The 22,242-nt window shown below is 40.0% G+C and overlaps 1 protein-coding gene and 1 long non-coding RNA gene across 5 annotated transcripts in view; one reads left to right on the forward strand and one right to left on the reverse strand.

Annotated features, from left to right (window-relative positions):
• nf1a (neurofibromin 1a) overlaps nucleotides 1-22,242 on the forward strand; it is a 115,901-nt gene that overhangs the window by 90,302 nt on the left and 3,357 nt on the right. For 3 of the 4 annotated variants that reach the window (XM_047594169.1, XM_047594172.1, XM_047594170.1), the window contains 21 exons: nucleotides 3,323-3,755; nucleotides 3,866-4,206; nucleotides 4,702-4,904; nucleotides 5,366-5,559; nucleotides 5,860-6,000; nucleotides 10,446-10,725; nucleotides 10,896-11,110; nucleotides 11,529-11,590; nucleotides 11,680-11,821; nucleotides 12,641-12,742; nucleotides 13,513-13,653; nucleotides 14,358-14,484; nucleotides 14,979-15,110; nucleotides 15,217-15,352; nucleotides 16,803-16,963; nucleotides 17,415-17,537; nucleotides 17,636-17,754; nucleotides 17,852-17,952; nucleotides 19,418-19,560; nucleotides 19,800-19,846; nucleotides 20,379-20,595. In XM_047594169.1, the coding sequence (XP_047450125.1) occupies nucleotides 3,323-3,755; nucleotides 3,866-4,206; nucleotides 4,702-4,904; nucleotides 5,366-5,559; nucleotides 5,860-6,000; nucleotides 10,446-10,725; nucleotides 10,896-11,110; nucleotides 11,529-11,590; nucleotides 11,680-11,821; nucleotides 12,641-12,742; nucleotides 13,513-13,653; nucleotides 14,358-14,484; nucleotides 14,979-15,110; nucleotides 15,217-15,352; nucleotides 16,803-16,963; nucleotides 17,415-17,537; nucleotides 17,636-17,754; nucleotides 17,852-17,952; nucleotides 19,418-19,560; nucleotides 19,800-19,846; nucleotides 20,379-20,595 (3,560 nt within the window). The remainder of the gene's footprint in view (nucleotides 1-3,322; nucleotides 3,756-3,865; nucleotides 4,207-4,701; nucleotides 4,905-5,365; nucleotides 5,560-5,859; nucleotides 6,001-10,445; nucleotides 10,726-10,895; nucleotides 11,111-11,528; nucleotides 11,591-11,679; nucleotides 11,822-12,640; nucleotides 12,743-13,512; nucleotides 13,654-14,357; nucleotides 14,485-14,978; nucleotides 15,111-15,216; nucleotides 15,353-16,802; nucleotides 16,964-17,414; nucleotides 17,538-17,635; nucleotides 17,755-17,851; nucleotides 17,953-19,417; nucleotides 19,561-19,799; nucleotides 19,847-20,378; nucleotides 20,596-22,242) is intronic. The other variant, XM_047594171.1, reaches the window with a different exon arrangement.
• On the reverse strand, nucleotides 272-9,428 carry LOC125013466. Its single transcript, XR_007113388.1, has 3 exons — nucleotides 9,271-9,428; nucleotides 1,941-2,095; nucleotides 272-1,707 (listed from the first exon to the last, which is right to left on the reverse strand). It is a non-coding gene; the product is annotated as an uncharacterized LOC125013466 (long non-coding RNA).

Below are 22,242 nucleotides of genomic sequence, written 5' to 3' on the forward strand. Positions count from 1 at the left end.
ATTTCACCAAGTAGCAATTTACATTTTAAGAAAATATTTGTTTACTTAAATGTGCACAAATATACACAGAGTCTTCATCTTCTTTTTATTTATCCACATCTGGAACCAATAATACTGCTGTCACTCACGTTTGTTCAGACACACTAGACAAAGAGCCTTGAGCTCACTCTAATTCAGACACTTCCATAGTTAGATTGCCAGATCGCATTGTTTAAGTCCTATTAACCTTGGTACTTTACTTTTGATGAACATTGATTTGAAACATAAGACGTTGACACTTAGCAAACATGGTTTTATTTAATTATATGTTTTCTTCATGTACAAAAGTTACATTGACACATAGCAAACATGTTTTTATTTTAATTTTTTTTATTTCTTCATGTACAAAAGTTACAAATGAGCGATAATATTAAAAAGTCTGCAGTACGTTTAAGAGATCGTGCATACTTAACTGACAGAACCCAAGGAACACTCCTTGCAATAATAATAAATCACTGTTGAACTTTGCTTCTAACCATCATTTCAGCTCAGGATTTGGTTAGTATATTAGGTAAATGGTGTGAAATCAAGTGATGAGTAGTTGTTGTATTTTTTTATTATTATTGTATCCAGTTTGTTACTTTGTACAAGAAAAAGAATTGATCCAACTCAAGTGTGCAACAAATATGTAAGTTTTCCCATGAAAATAATAGTTTTTAATTGTTTTCGTGTGCCTGTCAGTGAGCTTCAGAAGAGCTTTATCCATGACCAAGGCTGTCAGCAATGCTATTCTTCACAAAGACAAGCATTGAAATATTCTCTGTATTCCAAATGAAGTATAATTAACTAAAGTGAAAATCTCTGTTGGGTTGAAAAACATTGACAGACATTTTGACGCTGTAATTTGCTGGATTTAGACGTTATGCTGATGAGATAACATTACTGAAAGACTAAGCATTCGAGAGTTAAGTCCACATGTGTGAAATAAACTGCAAAGAATTTGAAACATGCAAAGTTAACCGATAACAGATCAGCTTAGCTGACTGGATATGTCAGTGGCTGGTGTTGAATAGGGTAGGGAATAGAGTTCCGTCCTTACACAACAAGTGGCATGTTTTCTATGTCCTTGGGAACTTCCAAACAGGAGTCCCTGGAGCTGGAGCTTTGCATTTGGCTGGCCTTTTCTTCAAGGTCAAAAACCATTGCTTTGGCCCCTTCTTCAACTGTTGGCCCACCCGCCACCACTGCCTGCTCTTCTTCCTTGATCACAATGTCTGCTCTCACCTCCTCTAACATGACATTGGTGTCGCACGGCCCAACCAGTCCTGTAACCTCTGGACGGTCCCAGTAGTCTGCACCACTAACTAAGTCCTTGTTGGACCGTGAGGTTCGAGGAATAAAAACACGGTGCTGTAGCTGGCAGATCTGGCATGCCAGTACAACTGTGGTAAACAGTAAGCAGACAATCAACACCCCTGCTGAACCTATAGCAATCTGACCCATCTTAGTGTCAATCAGGCACTCTGCATAAGTCCCATTGGTGGAGTTTTTGTAATCATTAGTATTAAAGCTGCCCTTCGCTTCAGGGGTTGGGCTGGTACCTTGGTCATCAGTTTTGGATGAATCTGTCTGGATTGTTGAAAGGTCTTGGAATGTGTCAGTATGACAGTAGGGCATCTGGTTGAGAAGGAAAAATAGCCAGAGAGTCCTGGTGCCTTCCATCATGCTCTGTAATTCAGAAACCATTTTAGAAAAAGCAAATCTCCACCTATGAAAATTGTTGTCTCTTCAGTTCTGGATTCTTCAGTCTTATTGTGCATGTGATTTCTCCACACCACAAAAGCTTAAGACCAAAAGGTTGGCTTTAGAGTCTACCACTTAATGATTTTTGAAATATATAAACGTTGATTGAATATGAATACAATTTATGAAAGCTGCATCATTTGGTAGTGAATGCTCACCTGAAGTAGTCGCTGGTGGAGGGAAGGAGTGAGACACCTACTGCAGACCGACTTTTGATATGCTCTGAGGTCACTTCCTGGCCCCCTTGTCGTGTCTTTTTTTGGTCTGGTTATTTCAGGGCCTATGGTTTGAATACCACAAAGCCCAAAGAGCTCTTACAAGAAACGAGAGACAAAACAGAAGCTTAGTTTCTCAGAAATAAAATATCCCATTCGGTGTTACATACAGTGAGGTCCATATATATATAAAATATAGTGCCCAAAAGGGCATTGAAGCAGTTTTTGTTATTTTAGCTATTTATCAAAACTATGCAGCTTGAAATTACATAATAAAAATTAGGGTAGCATGCGGACACTCAGCTTGTTCAGTCATTCAAGTTATTGAACAGTTGACTCAAAAGCTGTTCCGTGGATGGACAGATGTGGTGTAGTAATTCATTATTTTGAATCAGTTGAGTCTGGAGTTCTTGACAAGAACATTTAGGAACGGTGTTTGTGAACCCAAATGAAGAGTGCAAGAGATACAGTCTTTTCTTATGCTGTACAGCAAAACAAATCTGTCAGAGAAATAGCAGGGATGTCAGGAGCGGTGAAATCAACAGCCTGGTATATTGTAAGAAAAAATATATAAATAAAAAAATATATTGATGAGCTCTGCAAGATAAAAAAAAAAGCAGAAGACTACTAGAAAGATGGTATAATCCTTTCCATGGTAAAGAAGACAACATTCAGTCATGTGAGGAACACTGTCCAGGAGATTTCATTATCCCTGTCTTCCATAAAGAGAAGACATGAAATACAGATACAGAGGATACACCGCAAGATACAAACCATTTATAAGGCTCATTAATAGAAAGACCAGGTTACCCTTTGACAAAGAACATCTAAAAAGAAAAAAAAAGTCAGAGCAGTTCTGACTGATGTGACAGGTGAATCAGTCTTATCAATTCCAATGGGTATGTGGATAGCTCAGATTCAGTCAATCGAAGCAAAGATAAATGGACCGAGCTACACAGTACAAATGAACAATTACCCTAAACATAATATGGAAAGCACCCCAGGATGTCTTAAAAGTACATAAATAGAATATTCTGTAATAGCTGAGTCACTTAGTTGAACTAAATCTAATCAAGCATGCATTTCACTTCCTCATGACAAAACTAAAGGCATAGAGACCCACAAGTAAACAGCAATTGATAAGGCTTATGTAAAGGTCACAAAGAACAAATAGTGTCCAAGGGTTCCAGATTTCAAGCAGTCATTGCCTGCAGTTTCATTTTTGAGTATGAAAATGCTCATACTCTTTGAATGTGATCCTTTAACTAAATCTGGCTCTACACTTTTGACCTTATCTGTTTTTTTCTTTTTGTCGGTTTCTTTAGGTTCAAAACAGGCCAGATCAATGGGGACTTGCTCATCTACCATGTCCTTCTCACCCTCAAACCGTACTATGCTAAGCCATATGAGATAGTGGTGGACTTAACACATGTTGGACCCAGCAATCGCTTCAAGACGGACTTCTTGTCCAAGTGGTTTGTGGTATTTCCTGGTTTTGCCTATGAGAATGTAGCAGCTGTTTATGTCTACAACTGCAACACTTGGGTGAGGGAGTACACCAAGTATCATGAACGGCTACTGACGGGTTTGAAGGGCAGCAAGCGTCTTCAGTTCATTGACTCTCCAGCTAAGTTGGCCGAGCACATTGAACCTGACCAGCAGAAGCTGCCAGCAGCCACACTGACACTGGAGGAAGACCTCAAAGTGTTCCACAATGCTCTCAAGCTAGCACATAAAGACACCAAAGTCTCAATAAAGGTGAGGTTGCAACGAGAGCAGTGCTTCGTATTCTGATTTAATAGTAAGATCAACAAAAGGTTAGTATCGTCAGAGAATGTTAAAAAAAATCATGTTTCCTTCCCGATCAGGTCGGTTCAACAGCAGTTCAGGTGACCTCAGCTGAGCGGACTCGTGTCCTTGGCCAGCCTGTCTTCCTCAATGATGTCTATTACGCCTCGGAGATTGAGGAGATTTGTCTGGTGGATGAAAGTCAGTTCACGCTCACCATGGCCAACCAGGGCACACCACTCACATTTATGCATCAGGAGTGTGATGCCATCGTCCAGTCTATTATCCATATCCGGACACGCTGGGAGTTGTCACAACCAGACTCCATCCCGCAGCATACCAAGATCCGACCCAAAGATGTTCCTGGCACACTGCTCAACATTGCTCTGCTCAACCTGGGCAGTTCTGACCCCAGTCTCAGGTCAGTCCATGGCAGTTACTTTAGGCGTCATTATAGACAAAAATTCTTACACAAGAACATAGTAGCTTATCAATTTGTTGGTCTTATCTGTGTTTAGTATACATACCTTCTGTTGATGATTCATATGATTGATGATTGGTGTTAAGTTCACTGACAAAACACAAATCAGCGTGGTTTTTGCTCTTAGTGTGATGCCGCAACAGTAGAAAGAGTTACTTAACAGGCATGTATTTAAATAAAAATCTTTTGTCTAACTGCAGTTGACATAGTATATTTTAATCGCAATGAAAATTTTTTGAAAAAACATTTGTAGGATATTCATGCTTATCGACTCTTTTGTTTTTGATAGGTAAGTCACAAATGTTAACTACTTTTCCAACTTCCATGTATTTCCACCAGAATCTTTTGGAAGACGTGTTGCAATTTCCAAAAATAGCGTTTCTTGTTTTACTCTTATCTAGGGCTAATACCTCTGACTTATTGTCCCACCCACAGGTCTGCAGCTTACAATCTACTGTGTGCTTTGACCTGCACCTTCAACCTAAAGATAGAGGGCCAGCTGCTGGAGACATCAGGTCTCTGCATCCCAGCTAACAACACCCTCTTTATAGTTTCCATTAGCAAGACTTTGGCGGCCAATGAGCCCCATCTGACGCTGGAGTTTCTGGAGGAGTGCATCTCAGGATTCAGCAAATCTAGTGAGTGCTTAATCAAATATATTTTTGTTATGTCGCTACTCCTGATCAAAAAGGTTCAACTACTTTTTTGTACATTTTATGTATCGACAACACAAAAGATACACTTTTAGGCAGGACTTGTCTACTAAGTCATATGAATATACTCTAAATACCACATAATGAAAAATTATCACATGTCAGAGTGTTGACACAATTTAGACCAGCACTGAAAATTTGCATACATACAACTTAAATAGTATCTCAAAGTAGGACTTAACCATTCTAAATTGGACAAGTTGGTGGAAATTATAAGTATTTTTTTTTTTCTTATTTGTCTTTCTGTTCTTATTTTTTAATCTTAGTACACCTCATTCTAATTCGGCTGAATAAAAGCAATGCTCTGAAGTGACTAAGAATGTCAAATGAATTGTTCCATTTTATTATAGTGTAAAGCAGGATTTCTAAGTATAGTTCTGTTTCAGGTATTGAGTTGAAGCATCTCTGCTTGGAGTATATGACACCCTGGCTGCTCAATCTGGTTCGCTTCTGTAAGCACAATGATGATGCCAAGCGCCAGCGCGTCACTGCCATTTTGGACAAACTCATCACCATGACAATCAATGAAAAGCAGATGTATCCCTCTATCCAGGCCAAGATCTGGGGAAGTCTGGGCCAGGTGAGGCTACCTCCCAAACAGCTGGTTAAGCACCAGAGATGGTGCCTTGAGAATGTAAACCTGTTGCAGCAGCTCTTACAAATTTACTTTCTATTATCGTCCCTCACTATTATTCCCATATGCATCTATTGTATTTCCATAGTTGTTTACTATTGGTGTCGTTTTTTGTGGTTGTTGTGGTGGCGGGGTCTTTGGGAGCCATGGCAGCAAACTACTGTCTGTGTGTGTCTGCCTCATGTCTTGTCGATTTGATTTGATTATGTGACCTTTAACTGTATGCCTGTGTCTTCATGTCTTCAGATAACAGACCTGTTGGATGTGGTGTTGGACAGCTTTATTAAGACCAGTGCTACAGGGGGCCTAGGTTCCATCAAAGCGGAAGTCATGGCTGACACCGCAGTGGCTTTGGCTTCAGGGAATGTGAAACTAGTCTCCAACAAGGTACAACTGACCATCCTGGTGCTCACACAGAGATGTTATTTCCCTCCACTCTAAATCTGGACACACATATACACACTTGCACTTGACTTGACTTAAGTCCAGCTAAATCAGATTTTTCACTTTCATTCTCTTTTGGTATGTGAGAGCTGTGGTACAGTTGTCACAGTGGATGCAGTCAGGTGTGTTGTACTTAGCAAATGGTTTCACTGTTACCCACAGTTTACACTGCTGTGTTAAATTGACACAGAGGCTACAGCGTTAACGCAGACCCCAAGGCACGGAACCTGCGCGAGCATGCAGGCTCACTGTGTCTATGTCCCGTGTCTATGTCTATGTACTAAAAAAAAACATTAGCCATTTCTCAGATGCTAAAGAAAGTGGTTGATAACAGAAAAACAAGTAGACAAAAATGCTTAAGTTTTGGTTTAGGAGGCATGAGGTCAGTGTTTTATCTCTGTCAACATCCCATTCTTATGAATGTGCTGTCTAAGGAACACCTTAAGGGTTTTTATTGTTCACATGGACTTTGATTAGATTTTGTTGATTTGAGGTCAGTGTCACTGGCACTGTTAGTGTTAGTGGAGACCTTTGGGGGGAGGGGCCTCAGTGGATGATTGCACAGATACTTGACCAGTTTAGTATCTAGTAAATTTCCCCTATTGTTATCCTGCGCGTTTCTTCTTCTTTTTAGGGGCTACGGGGCAACGCCCGAGCCTATTTTTCATCTTCCTTCCTTTTTTCGTCCCTTAACTTATGAGTTATGTATCAAAACGTGCAGCTTGATCGGGATTGGTGTGCTATTACTTTTCTTTCCAAAATACGAATTTTTCGCGACGTAAGTCACGCAAAAACGACACTTTTTCAAAGGTCTACTGCTCAGGCATATTTTCACCTACAGACTTCATTTAAACTTGAAAATGTAGACACAAGCCTTGTGTATTGTGTATTTACTCGTTTTGATATGTCTTAATGTTGTTGATCAATCACTGTTCAATGACCATGATCTTTTTCGAAAAAAATAGTTTTAGAGTGCGGAATGTTGGTACTTAGAGTGAGAGAATGTGTGTGAAATGGCCTGAAATTTTTCTCTTTCCACGCTCGTTCCGGCCACAATTTACACACTAGACACATGATTTCTTCCACAGTTGTAGACAAACTTGTTGTGTCTCTCACAATGTGCTCAGCAAAGCAGGGAGACGTACAGAATTTAAACTGCGAGCCTCTGTTCACGGTAAAGTACCTCCCTGCTCTCCATTCACTCCAATGCAAAGATTTTCTGAGAAATGGAGAAGGACCTTTGTCTTTAACTCGCGAGTGTGTCCAGAATATTTACTCCAGGAGGACAAAAAACATATCAAAGTCTTCAGGAAGGTCTTACAACGCCCACGGTCTGCTTGTTTTTCTGATAGGAGCTACCGTTTTGTCACAGTAAGCCCAAATGTGAGACCAGCGAAAAGGGGGGAAATCTCGCTCTTTTCTGTGTCCCAGCTCCGCGCGCTTCCGTCGTCATTGACGACCACTGTGAGTTTCCACGGCAACCCCTTAGCCGCTGCTCTGGGCCACAGCTGAGACCAATTCATTAATCAGTTGTCTCTGCTGTTAATACAGCTGATCCCTGTGTCCCATACATTTATGTTACAACAATACACACCAAAACACACACTTCCCCACCCACACAGGTACCTCTGTAATTACAGACATACACACAGGCGCGCGCCACACACATGCACACACAAACACACAGGTACCTTTATGTTATTACACTTACAAATACACACAGGAAGAGAAGTAGGATACACAAACATGCGCGTGAAAGCGTGCATTAATCTCTCACACACAGGCTAACTTTGCTAACCGCAAGCTAACTGTACTAAATGTAGGCTAACTGTGCAAGTCAAGTTTAAGTAAGTTACAACAACACACACCAAGACACACTACACAGGTAACTTTGTGATTACAGTTACACACACACATCCGCCCTCCTCACCCATACACACACACACACAAACAAAACACACACACACTCTACACAGGTAACTCAGGTAACTTCGTGATTACAGTGTCTGTAACTGTGCTAAATGTGGGTTAAGTGTGTGACATGTGGGTTAACTGTACTAAATGTAGGCTAACTGTGCTAAATGTAGGCTAACTATGCTAAGTGTAAGCTAACTGTGCTAAATGTGGGTTAAGTGTGCTAACTGTGGGTTAACTGTGCTAACTGTAAGCTAATTGTGCTAAATGTAGGCTAACTGTGCTAACTCCCATGTCAACAGAGACCGTACCCCCAGCATTAGCCCCCCCATAGCCCTTTCAAAATTTCCCAGAGGGAATTTTCTAGTTGCATATTAACATAGTAGTGATTTTAGTAAACAGTACCATAAATTAATATGTCCAGCAGGTATAAAAGGGAAAGTGAAAAAAGGAAGAAAATTAACAAAGGTAAACAGTGTCATTTGCTGTTGGCACCTTTGGAGATGCTTATATGTATCCTGTTTTTAATTGTGGTGTAGGTATGTAATAAACTCTGAGTAGAGACTCCCTCACACAGCTGCAACCACCAAAATTAACTGGAAATACAGAAAACATTTTATCTAAACCCATAAATGGTTTCAGTCTTTGTCTTCATTGTTGTGACAATGTATTTTATTGACAGTTCAATCAGTGATATAATAGATGCACTGTTGAATCAGGAAAGAAGTATAGAATGTAGAGGAAAGGATGTGGAAAAATGCTTTCCAGACCACCTGCAAATGTGTTTGGAGCAATCTGATCACTTTGTCTTGGGCACTTTTACACTTGTACCTGGAGCTGTCCACTCCAAAATGCATGTTAATACCAGATGTGAACATGGATTCTTTCATTCCATTTGGTTTTGCAGGCCTTCGCACAAATACTGCCACTGTGAGCTGCCCAGGCCACTACCATTTGATGAGATATTTTAGACAGTACTTGGACCCTTACTTAAATTCATTACATTACTCATTAAACCCAGTACTTATACTCATTACATTACTCATTACACCCAGTACTAATACTAATTACATTACTCATTACAACGAGCACCTATACTCATTACACCCAATATTTATGCTCGTTACATTTAATGTGAAAAACCTATCTAAGTTTAAGAAAACATTAAGAAGCCTTGTGTTACTACGGCATTGTTTTTAATTACTTAATTGCCAAGCAAAATGAGTAAATGGAGTTTTTAATAAGTTTAAAATTCTGTACCAATTTGAGAAATCTTCATTAAATATAAGAATTACTTACATATTAATAGAAGATATAAATCCAAAGATTGAGTTACTCCTGACTTACAGAAGCAAAAGAGATAAGCTCATCCTCTCACTATCCATGATCTGTTTGCTCTAGATTCAAATTGAAGCTGCCACTCAGATAAACAAACGCAACATACACAGACAGACACAATGGAAAAGCCAGGTCCTGGCTCCTATTATGGCAGACACAAACATTGCACTGAATAGTGGCCATTGTTAAGACTATTGACTAAGAAGAGCTAGTCTGGGTTTTAGTTGAAGTGCTCAACCCTCAGGCAGCTTTACTAAGTTGTTGTACATAATTTAAAAATGCCAAATTAAAAACTGTTCATGGTACTTGTATCATACATGAGTCTTTATGTTGGTGTTGTCCACAGGGTTACTATCTAATGTCATGGCAGGACAGCCTACTAAGCACAATGAAGCCTTGTCCACTGCTCTGTCTCTGTCCCCCGGCATTGAATAAAGCCTATTTTGTAACTTGTTACAACCACAACCGTTTTGTCACATGTAATAATTCCATATCAAAAGAGGCATGTTCAGCACTTCACTGTACATTGGATCAGCAGTGATGCATCTGTCAATATGTTTATAGCCTCTTATTAGTTTGTATTTTTTGGGGTATTCTTACATATTTAGAATTATTTTTTGCGTTAATTGAAGCTCAGCATAGATCAGGTGAGAGCACTCATTCCCTTTTACACAACCCAAACTGTCACACCTGTGTTCTGACCCATGAACATGACATGCTTCAATTAACTAAAAGTCAATAGAAAGGACCCAGTACTTGTCCAAATGACTGTGTCTAACAAGGCACAGCAACACTGGATGGAAATAAATCTTGTGACATTGCAGAGGCTTATTGAAACAACACCAGTGAATGTGTGCTGTAATCAAAGTTTAAAAGAAAGCGCAACTCAAGGATTACACAAAAATTTCAAGGGAAATAAGAGTCCAAAAAACAATAAATGTTAAAACTTTCCAAAGTGTCCATGGAGGATGTAAACATGACTGTTATTATGAAATGACTAAAGTGGAAGTGCAAACAGTAATTCCAGTGCAAGTGCATTTCTTTTTTTTGTTCCATCATCCACCATTATTTTGAGAAAGATATCAGGCTGTTGTCTCGCATTTTCAGTGTTGATGTTCTTTTGTTCTTTGTGGCAGGTTATTGGCCGGATGTGTAAGATCATAGACAAGACATGTCTGTCACCAACACCCACACTTGAGCAGCACCTGATGTGGGACGATATTGCCATCTTGGCACGGTACATGCTCATGCTATCCTTCAACAACTCCCTGGATGTTGCAGCACACTTGCCATACCTGTTCCATGTGGTGACTCTGCTCGTAGCCACCGGGCCACTGTCCCTAAGAGCCTCCACCCACGGTTTGGTCATCAACATTATTCACTCCCTCTGCACATGCTCACAGCTCAACTTCAGTGGTAAGGATGTAAATGTTTATTTGGGTTGTTTGTTCAGATTTATAAGTTTTGTTGAACAGTTATCTTACAGTTCATGAAAGAGAGCATGCAAGAACCACAATGGATATACGTCGAACAACAAAAACAACTTGGCATTAAAATAATTGCCTCTTTTTTGTTAAATGATCCAGAAGAGACCAAGCAGGTTCTGAGGTTGAGCCTGACGGAGTTCTCCCTGCCAAAGTTCTATCTGCTATTTGGCATCAGCAAAGTCAAGTCAGCTGCCGTCATTGCCTTCCGCTCCAGCTACAGAGACCGCTCATTCTCACCGGGCTCATATGAGAGAGAGACATTTGCCCTGTCCTCCCTGGAGACCGTCACTGAAGCCTTGCTGGAAATCATGGAGGTCAGCAGAGAAAGCTTAATTAATATGTTTTTCACTCCTTTCCCAAATGTTTGGCATGGGAAACCCCGCGGATCTCACAGTTGGGTGACATACTAAAATTAACTAGAATCAAAATGTTCCTGGCATAAGAACATTATTATTGCAACAATTAATTATTATTATTGGAGCATATTCAGTTTGTTAACTGATTTATTACTTGGATTTTGAAACAAGAGATTAAAGGAAGTCAAACAAGACTGAAATGCAACAAATACTCTTAAACTTCACTAAATCACCAAATATAATTTTGCTATACTCCACAAGTAGACGGCTACACAGTTTATGCCACTTGTATTTCCAGCTTTGACACTGAAAAAGCTGTCTGCAGCTCAGTGTGTGCATTTCTTTTACTCTGATTGCTCTGTTGTCTTTGCTCCAGGCGTGTATGAGGGACCTGCCTACCTGCAAATGGTTGGACCAATGGACAGAGCTCGCACAGAAGTATGATTTCCCTCCGCTCTATTTTAATACATTTGTGCTATCTACATCAGTTTTTCGTATGAATGTATGTGGGCATTTTTGGATTCCAGATTCGCATTCCAGTACAACCCATCTCTCCAGCCAAGAGCACTGGTGGTATTTGGCTGTATCAGTAAGAGAGTAAGCCACGGCCAAATTAAGCAAATCATTCGAATTCTCAGCAAGGCCAGCCCCCTGCTCAGCATAGATCGGGTGAGAGCACACATTCCCTTTTACGCAACCCAATCTGTCACATGTGTTGGGACCCATGAACATGACACGTGCTTCACTTAATTAAAAGTCAATACAAAGATATCAGTACTTGTCCAAATGACTCTGTCTAACAGGACTGTGTATTAGTCTACTTTATTTCCACTTGTGAATTTCTTTCACTTTCTTTCCCATCTTGCATGTCATCAGGAGACAGACATTATGACATGTGCCAAATTGTAGTAACTTCAAAACTCTTGCGCCATTTTTATTTTTTTTTAAATGCTTTATCGGCAGCCTTATTTATTCATTGCCCACCAAAAGAGGACCTTGTTCTTGAAAACAAGGCACTGTCAGCCATTTACATTAAGACTGTGTTGTTCAATTCATTTTAAGAAGTTGAACTGATAATAATTGATCACTTTTTGAATTGATCACAAGTTTGAATCTACCCATGGTCAATATTTCACTAAAGCTCTGTTTCTTTTAACCAGTTTTAGAATAATCACCATTGCTTTCTTTTTCTTTTCTCACTTCTTTATTTATTTATTTTTTTTGCTGGTATGATAAGTAGGATCGAGATCCTAATTTGTATTAACAAAGCTGACTGAGAATACAGATGATTGTGTGACCAGTGCGGGTTTAAGTAGCTGAACTTCCAAAATGTGGATAGATATATCAACAATATTGGGAAACTGTATGAAGAGTTTGAAATGCTGTGTATTGAGTTTTTGAAAAATAACTTCCTTCCTGTCCTTTTCCCTCCTCATTCCCCTCTTGCTCCGATTGAATTTTTCATCCTTCATGCTCCCACTGATGCAGGGTCTGGAGAGCTGCCTGAAGGGCCCAGACAATTACAACAGCCAAGTATTGATAGAGGCTACAGTGATTGCCCTGACCAAACTTCAGCCTCTACTCAGCAAGGTATACAAACACAGCAGATCCACATCCAGCAAAACATCACCTCTCTCTGATGAGAAATGCATTCTTTTCCTGTTTTAATAAATTCTCTCATTTCTTTGACGGTGTCTGATCTGACAGCTGGGCTGTTCCACAGACTGGTTTGGAAAGGGCATGGACTTGGTAGCTATTGGGATATCCTGTGTTGTTTAACATGGGAATGTTAGCGGTGAATCCTGAGTCCAGTGGATTGTGAGATACAAAGCAGACTCGATCTAGGGTACAGCCCTGTGGATTCAATCAGATTGTGATTTAGGTAGTTTGGAAGCTTGGCCAATGCCCTGAGCTTCTTGTTCTATTATCTTAGCAAATGTCCAAGTGGACATTTCTGTCAGAATTACATCCACATGAATCCCAAGGTTTCCCAAAAGAACATTGCAATTGTTTTAATGTGTGTAAAATGTGTGTTTAGTCTTTTTCTATGTTTTATACTACTTGATAATACTCATACAGTTGTATAGTGGTTTGGTGTGACTCTATCCCAGCAGTTGGTAGTTATTAATCGAATACAATAGAAAAATACTTTATTCATCTCCTGGGGGAAATTCCAGTGTCCAGTAGCTTGTACACAAACATACACTGACATCAACATAACACACAAACAAAATCACCAGAATCAACAGTGTAAAAGGAGAAGGAAGACTGGAAATATGTATAATGTTTGTAAGAGTAATAGCACAGCCTTCCCTCGTTATTTTTGACTCATGCCAGTCCCCCTGTGTTTCTGTTTGCAGGAGTCACCCATGCATAAAGCTCTGTTCTGGGTGGCAGTAGCTGTGCTTCAGTTGGATGAAGTCAACCTGTACTCTGCTGGAACTGCTCTGTTGGAGCAGAACCTCCACACTCTGGACACAATGCGTGTCTTCAATGACAAGGTAAGACATGTTATACCCTACATAAAGCCACCAGTCCTGTCATAATACAAACCCTATCTTCAGCTCCAGTAGGTTATACTGAGATGTGTTCAATTAACTTTATGTGCAGTTTTAGGGAATGTGATTAGATAAAATGTATTTCTTCAGGCAGATTTCATCTGGAGAATACAGATTTAACCACCGTTAATAATTAAACAGTCTTGAGTTGTTGAAGTAGAAGCTAGAAATTTTCCATATTTTGTCTGACAGAATAAATCAAAGTGCGGTTGCACTGCTCTATTACCAATATGCTTGTTTATACTTTATACTAGTATTTGTAAGAAAACACATTATCTGATTTCTACCATCACCAGTTTATCTCTGTGAACAGGATGGCTGTAGTTCAATCTTATTTGTGTGGGTGAGCTTGTAGATGTGACATTGTCACTGTAAAGCGCTATTAGTACCAGTAGATAGAAAGACCAAGACTATCAGGTTGCTGAATTTCACACTGATAGTAAAGTAATTCTGTATTATTAACACAGTCGATATCTTAATTTTTTAATTTGACTTCAGAAGCACTGAACTCATCATGAATATGACAAGAACTATGGTTGTGTGCTGAAAGTAAATTGTGCATTTGCTGAAGTTTTTTTATTTCTTTTTAAACAATACATAATAAAATCGAGCTTCCTCACCGTTTTTCCTACTTTTTACCTCTTCAGAGCCCAGAAGAAGTGTTCATGGAAATCAGGCATCCCTTGGAATGGCACTGTAAACAGATGGATCACTTTGTGGGCCTCAACTTCAGTACCAACTTCAACTTTGCGCTGGTGGGCCACCTACTGAAAGGTAAAGCAGCGTGTATTATTTGTTTGATCTATGCATGTACGTAGTTATTTAAACTTTATTGTCCCTGAGGTGAAATGAAATTCTTTTTCCCAAGCATTACATCAACTGAGATGAAAGTTATGGCATTTGCCAAGCTAGAGCCACATATTAGAAGTGTCAGACTGACAGTGTTTATAGTGTTGGTTATCACATAAAAATATAAAAATATATAGTTACCAACCCAGTAACAGAGATTATAGAGTTGAATCTGCTGTCAGTCTGACTATGCTCAAATAAAATAAAATAAAAAAAAAAATTCATTAGGTTTTGACTGAGCATTCATTGTTTGGGAGAGTTAGTGATGCAGAGTGACGACACAATTAGGGTTGTCTAAGTGAAATTCTTTCCTCAACATTGAGACATTCTATGTTTAATAATTTAATGCAAAATGTAACATGTATTGGGACTAGTATCTGTCTTTATGCAACTGAATGTGTCTTAATTTGTTTCTAAAGGCTACAGACACCCATCCCCCACAACGGTAGCAAGGACAGTGAGAATCCTGCACACACTGTTAGCGCTCATCAGCAAACATCTAAAATGTGACAAGTTTGAGGTCAGCACCCAGAGTGTGGCCTATTTGGCTGGTATGTATTGTATTTTCTCATACAATCTCATCTTTATACTTCAGCACTACACTTGAAATGCTCTCAGTGATCACTACTATTGCTGCCTCCTTGTTGTTTTGTGCAGCGCTGCTCACTGTATCTGAGGAGGTCAGGAGTCGCTGCAGCCTTAAACACAGAAAGTCCCTGCTGATTTCGGACCTCTCCGTGGACCCAGTACCTATGGACACCTATTCCTGTCACATCTCTGATCCTACTTGCAGGTGAGAAAATGAATAAAGTGGTTTGGGGTGATTGGGTTTTCTTATACCCCTTTCGCATCAAAAATCCAGAGTCGACCCGTCTTTGGTGTGCTTTCACATCGCCAGCAGTCCCAGGTCTGACCTCCCGCTGTGAGAGCTGCATGCCGGTTTTTTCCTCCCTCTCATACATCATCGTGTCGACAATGTCATCATAACATTTAAGTACACTACAATGTGAGGTAAACGATGGACAGCATGGTGTAGTTTTTGAATGCTTTCATTTTGTTGATGACCTGAAGAATGAACCGGTCAAGCTCCCGCTCTTTCAAAAGACTGCTGATATTAGAATAAATCACTGTGTCCCGCACAGAGCCGATATCGGCCGTAAAATCTCCTCTTCTCCTCGGATGCAGAGCAGCTCGCGGATCTCACAGTTTTCCCCGATTGGTGCCATTTCCCGAACATAATGTAGGGATCGTGTAACAACACATTTGATTTGTTTGATTGAAAAAATGGACAAAAATCTCTGCCCTTAAGAGATTGGTCTCTTATGGGAGTAGACCAAAACTTTATTTTTGACTTGCTTGCAGCCCTGGCCATCTAGTGACAAAATCAGGATGTGACAGGCAGGTACATCAACATCATTGGAGTTCAACTGCACAGAGTACAGAGTTATTTCATAGTTAGATGACACTGGAATTGTGGGGTGTATCAGGGATGGACAAGAGCAGGAGCAGAAGAATCTAGTGACCAACTTTGTCTCATGGTACAGAGCGAACCATCCTCAGGTGAATACAATGAAAACCAAGGAGATGATAGTGGATTTGCGGAGGCCCAGACCCCACAAACAAACTTGTAACCATCAACAGATAGTGTGTAGAAGTGGTTCAGACCTTTAAGTACCTGGGTCTACAGCTGGATCACAAACTGGAGACTATTGTTACCAGAGCCCTGTGCCATGCTGTGGTGTGGAGGCAGGACTAAAGCTTAATGTATAATACTGCACTGACCTCCGCACAGACCCTCTACCGGTGTGAGACATTTTATACTTGTGCGCTCATCATTCTGGCTCGCTTTGTAAAAATGCCACCTAAAGGTTTGTCTTTTTTGCCAGTCAGGTTTTTTGTTTCTACTTCCTGCTTCATTTTCAACAATGATGACTGAAATCTTCACCAAAATTTTATCCCAACTCCACCAAAATTTCGCCGAACACGTCATTCAATTGTCTGTATCTCCAAATCTCCTCAGTCAACCTTGCCGAATCTTTATAGCTCCCAAACAATCAATTAGAAAAGCAGCCAGAAATCCTAAAGCGGAAGTACACTACTACCAAGCGGACCGGTCACAGCTCTTGGACCAGGACCTTGAACAAAATCCAGTCCATTATGAACAATGTCCACCACACTGTACACCATCTATCCATCTACCTATTTATCGATCTATTTAAACTTTGTCCATTTTCTGTCTTCAGATCTTTACAAGAGACTCAGCCATGGACGTCACCTCAGGTTTCAGAGCGTTACCTTTCAGCCCATCACTACCCTACAATGGGTCAAATCAGCCCCCGAACACGCAAGTCCATGAGCCTAGACATGGGCCAGCCCTCACAAGCCAACACCAAGAAGCTCCTGGGTATGACCAAATAATATTTCCTCAAAGAATTGCCAGTGCTTTTATTTACCATAACAGCAGATAACAACAGTTAACAAGGCTTTATTAGAAGCAGGTTTGTATTAGAGGAATGCCTTTATTTATGATTCTTTTATATTTCATATTTTATTTAATTTTAATACTGTACCAATAAATTGAATAACATGAATAAAACATTTAGTATTTTATTTATCTATTGATTTTAGTTGTCCCATTTTATAGTGTAAACACTGGAAGACACACTTCCATTGTCAACACAAATTCACTCTCAGAGACCTCACTTTTTATTTGTCCATGGCAATTTTGTTTACCTTGGAGTACAGTGCATGCTGCTTGGAAGAGTGCCAATCTTTCCATATGAATATTATTGAAGTAATGTTTGTGTTAAAGCTCTAGATTTTAAATGTATGGTTTATGCTTGCGTCTTTTCCAGGCACCAGGAAAAGCTTTGATCATCTCATATCAGACTCCAAAGCACCAAAGAGACCAGAAATGGAGTCTGGTATGACTACCCCTCCAAAGATGAGACGTGTAGCAGAGAATGACTATGAAATAGGTGAGATTACACAACAGAATAATGGTTTTGGCGCACCCTTTCTATGATTTGGTTCAGAAGTTTGAGGAGATATGTAATCATAATCATCATAATTACAGAAACGCCAAGAATTGGAAACTCTCATCTTCGCAAGGTGTCTGTATCAGAGTCCAACGTTCTACTGGATGAGGAAGTGCTGACTGACTCAAAGATCCAGGCTCTGCTGCTAACTGTGCTGGTGAGGGAACACACCACACAAAGTTCACTTAAAATGCTGTTATATTATATTTTCTGATCAGTGATTCTTTTTAATAGACTGTTAAACTATTTTCTAGGCCACGCAGGTCAAATACACCACAGATGACTTTGATCAGCGAATTCTTTATGAGTACCTGGCTGAAGCTAGCGTTGTCTTCCCAAAGGTTTTTCCAGTTGTGTAAGTGGCCAATCTATTTCCTTTTTCTTGGTTATTCAGAGATTTACCTTTTCAATATATGTGGAGTTGAAATTAAAGTGTAGTTAAAGTGTAATATCCAGTTCTGTCTGTCTAGGCCTTTTTTTTTATTGTCAATCTCACCAACTCTCTTGGAAACAATTTAGCTCATTTAGCCATTTCGCTCACAATTGACCCCCTGCAAATGCGTGACTGTGCAAAAATGGTTATAATTAAGAGTCTGCAATTTAAGCCTATATTCATTGTTTTATTCATTGTTTTAGATTAATGGCTAAAGTGAGAAACCATGTGTCCAAACAAAAATGCGCCTAATTGTACATGCATTCACTCAGAATTCATAGCCACAATTGTGACCACTGGGATATTAGCTTAGCACACCAATGAAGATATTATTTTTGTGCATAGTTGATACTGCTGCAATCTTCTATGAAACATCCATAAAAACAAATGTGACATAATAGAAAAAATATTTAAAAATCTGTAACTATCCCCAAAATACTGCAGGGAAAAATATGCACTCCACGTTAAGCTAATTTGCTTCCAACAGTAAGAACACATGTCTAACCAAATTGCGCATGGCCCGCTCCTATTCACTAATTTAATTTATCCGTTAATTCTTGTTTTTTTAATGGTTTAATTAACGGCTTCAAGGACAAAAAATGTTTGTCCCTGTCAATGAATAGACAATGCATGCAGTGTTGTTAAAGTAAACCAGGCAAAACTTCTCTTAAGTGGAGGACATCAGTTTAGAAGGATGGCTTTTAGTGTGACCCAAAGATGCATTGTGTTCACACTGCTTAAAGTGTGTGGTCACATGTGGAACAGGCCCCCCTTCAAATGTGCCTTGGGAAATCATATTTGTGCTTGTATATGGTAAGTGTTTCTGTGGTAAGAAGCACTGACAGTGAAAAAAAAAAGTGAAAAGAGCAATGTTGAAGAGTAAGTGATAAGAGATGGAAGCATTTTTAAAGAGCTCTGGCAGGAACATATTATCAGTCATTATCATTTGACTAAAAACACATCCGACTGACTTAAAGAAGCAACAGCAGCTGACATCCTTGGGCCTGCACAACATTGAGATTTTGAAACATAGTCATTTATTTTACTTTAAATTAATTCTTCCATTCAACTGTGAAGTTTGAAAGTTAAGCAGAATAAATGCTACACTAGGAAACCCTTTTTGACGTTGAGTTTTCACATTTGTATCACCAAATATAACCCCACGGTGTATCCTTTGTGTGGTTATCTCTGTTCATATACTTCAGATGAAGCACAAGTTTAACTGCTGGCAGGCTTAAGTGTCAGGCTAGAAATACTGTTGCTATTAGAATAATTAGGTGTCATTTTATCAAAACCACACTGCAAGCTGTCAGCCTGTGTTTATGCATATGAAGAGTGTCATTTATTCAGAACTAACAATAGATGTTGGTGTGTATGTCCTCCCCAGCCACAACCTGCTGGACTCCAAGATCAACACTGTGCTGTCCATGTGCCAGGACATCAACCTCCTAAACCCTGTACATGGTATTGTACAGAGTGTGGTGTACCACGAGGAGTCACCCCCCCAGTACCAACCTTCCTATTTACAAAGTAATGCACACTGACATTTTCATATTGTTCAAACGAAACATGTTATGCTCCACTGGTTGTACTGTTGGGACTCAACCTGCTGCTCTCAATAAGATCTTTAAAGATCTGGATCTGTAACAGTTATAAGAAATTACTACTACCGCTGAGGTTTTACCGTTTAAGTAAGCAATTAAAAAGGTTAATCTTGGTCTTTGATACCATCCTCTCTCATCTCTTGCCTACCTCCCTTATGTCTCTAGGCTTTGGCTTTAATGGACTTTGGAGGTTTGCTGGGCCATTCTCTAAGGTATGACTGATGTTTCCTCCTGTCCTTTTTAATTTTCTAAGAAACTCTTGTTAATCTTACGAGAGAGATTCTGCAGACTGAGAGATTACGTTGCCATACGTTATTAATTTTTCATGTATTTTCGTTTGTAACACAGATTGATTGACTCATGTTCGCATATCTATCATATAACAAATGCCTCTGCTGCTGAAAAACCAAGCACTCAATTAAGAATCATATGAGCTGTAGTGGTACACTGTTGTAGTGGTTAGCACTAATGCGTCACAACAATAAGGTTCGACTGGGGTCTTTCTGTGTGGAGTGCCTGTGTCTGTTATATCTGGGTGTCTGAAAACTCCCACAGTCTGAAGACATGCTCGTTAGGTAAACTGGTTATTCAAAACTTGCCATAGGTTATACATAGCTCCAGATCAAATCAGGTCACTAGTATTGTCAATCCAGTCAGTATTGTTGTTGGCCATCAGTAACACTCATCATTTGACATGTCTGTCATTTTCTCTCCTCCCTCCATATAAACACACTATCCCTGCAGCAGACACAGATACCAGACTATGCCGAGCTGATCGTGAAGTTTCTGGAGGCGTTGATTGATTGCTACCTGCCAGCTGCTGACGAGGAGCGAGGGGAGGAGCAGCTTAGGACGCCCACTTCACCCTATCCCCCCAGCAGCCAGAGCCAGCTAAGCATCACTGCCAACCTCAATCTGTCTAATTCCATGACCTCACTCGCCACCTCACAGCACTCACCAGGTCTCTCTCTCTCACACATGCACCTGCACTTTTACTAGACTTTCACATACTGTATAGTATATGTCATATATATGTACACCACCAAAATTTGTGGTGGTGTAAATATAACAGTCATGCAGATAAAAAACAAAACAAACTAAAAAAAAAAACAAAAAAACAAAGACAGCTCTTTAACAAGAGTCAGCAGTTGTATTAGATGAAACTAAAAAGAAAGTCAGTCCTCTTAGACTGAGAGAAAAATTACTTTGTCACTGTAACTTCCTTGCACATAAAAGTAAACAACACAAAAAAAACACAAGAAAGATAAAAGAAATTAGATCAAATTAAAGAAAAAAATAAACAATGTAATAAAAAAAAATGTACAGAATTAGCATTAGGCCTATATACAAGTTGGCAAAAACAGTGTCCGAGGTGTTCGGCCATTTGACCAGTTGCATCACAACAACGGCGTTGTGTTGGATGGCGTCTCCTTGTTCTTATACTTGTCAGGGAGGGGTGTAAATTCAAACAGAGCATGTTCGCCCGTATAGTCTGATTCCGGGCACAGATGTACTGTGGTCCTATGAACCAGGTCTCCAAAGCACTTCTCATGACACACTCCCTCTGGGCCCCATCAAGCGCACACAGTCCATCGATCCTGCTGCCAAAGACCTCACGATCCCCCTGAGGATAGATGGCACCACCAACCTGAAGCTCCTTCGCACCTCCACCACCAACTCTAGCTTGGCATCCCCAGGACTTCTTCGGAGGTTTAGCGGGAATCTCAGCCTGCCACCCGTAGTTCGCCACAGCATGACCGATTAACAAAAAACAAAAAGTCCAGAGAAAAACAAAATAAAAACAGCACAAAAAGACAAAAACAACCAAAAACAATTTTGATTGGTTCAAGGCACAGAAAAACAACAAGTCAGACAAAAAAAAAACATTAACACACTAAGAATAACCTGGCATCATGCAGCCACTCTTTCAGGCGCATTTTTCAAAAAAAAAAAAAAAGTCATCATAGAAGCTGCACTATGATGGAAATAAGTACCTAATCGTTCAAGCTATATAAAGTTATTGGTTAAAAGACATCACTTTCTAGCATCTTTACAAAGCAGTATGTGACTGAGAAGTCAAAGGGATCACAGTCAAACCTTTGATGGGCCTTCAGGAGATGATGTTGCCTACACAAAGATCATAAGGCAGATATTTCAATCCTGTTGAGCTCCCGTTCAAATAATTTCTACATGAATATTTTATTTTTATGGCAGCACAGCAGCTCAGTGGTTGGTACTGATGCCTCCCAGCGAGAAGGTCTGTGTTAGAGTCTAGCCCAACCCTTTCTGGGTTGAGTTTACATGATCTCCCTGTGTTCCCGTGGGTTTTCTCCAGTTATTTCGGCTTCCTCCCACTTCCAAAGACATGCTCGTTAGGCTGATTATTGACCCTAGGTGTGATATGGTGTAAATGGTTGTTTGTTTCTGTGTTAGCCCTCGTGCTAGCCCTGGACAGGTCGGCAGGCTGCCAACCTGTCCAGGGTGTACCCTGGACAGGTTGGACAGCAGTTTGGACAGCAGTTTGGTGTGAGCTGGATATTCACCTCACACCAAACCTAGGCAGTGATAATCTTTTGGCAGGTTTTCTGAGACCCAGCATTCTGTTGCC

The sequence above is a fragment of the Mugil cephalus genome, chromosome 9 (genome assembly GCF_022458985.1).
Source record: "Mugil cephalus isolate CIBA_MC_2020 chromosome 9, CIBA_Mcephalus_1.1, whole genome shotgun sequence".
Classification (NCBI taxonomy): Eukaryota; Metazoa; Chordata; class Actinopteri; order Mugiliformes; family Mugilidae; genus Mugil; species Mugil cephalus.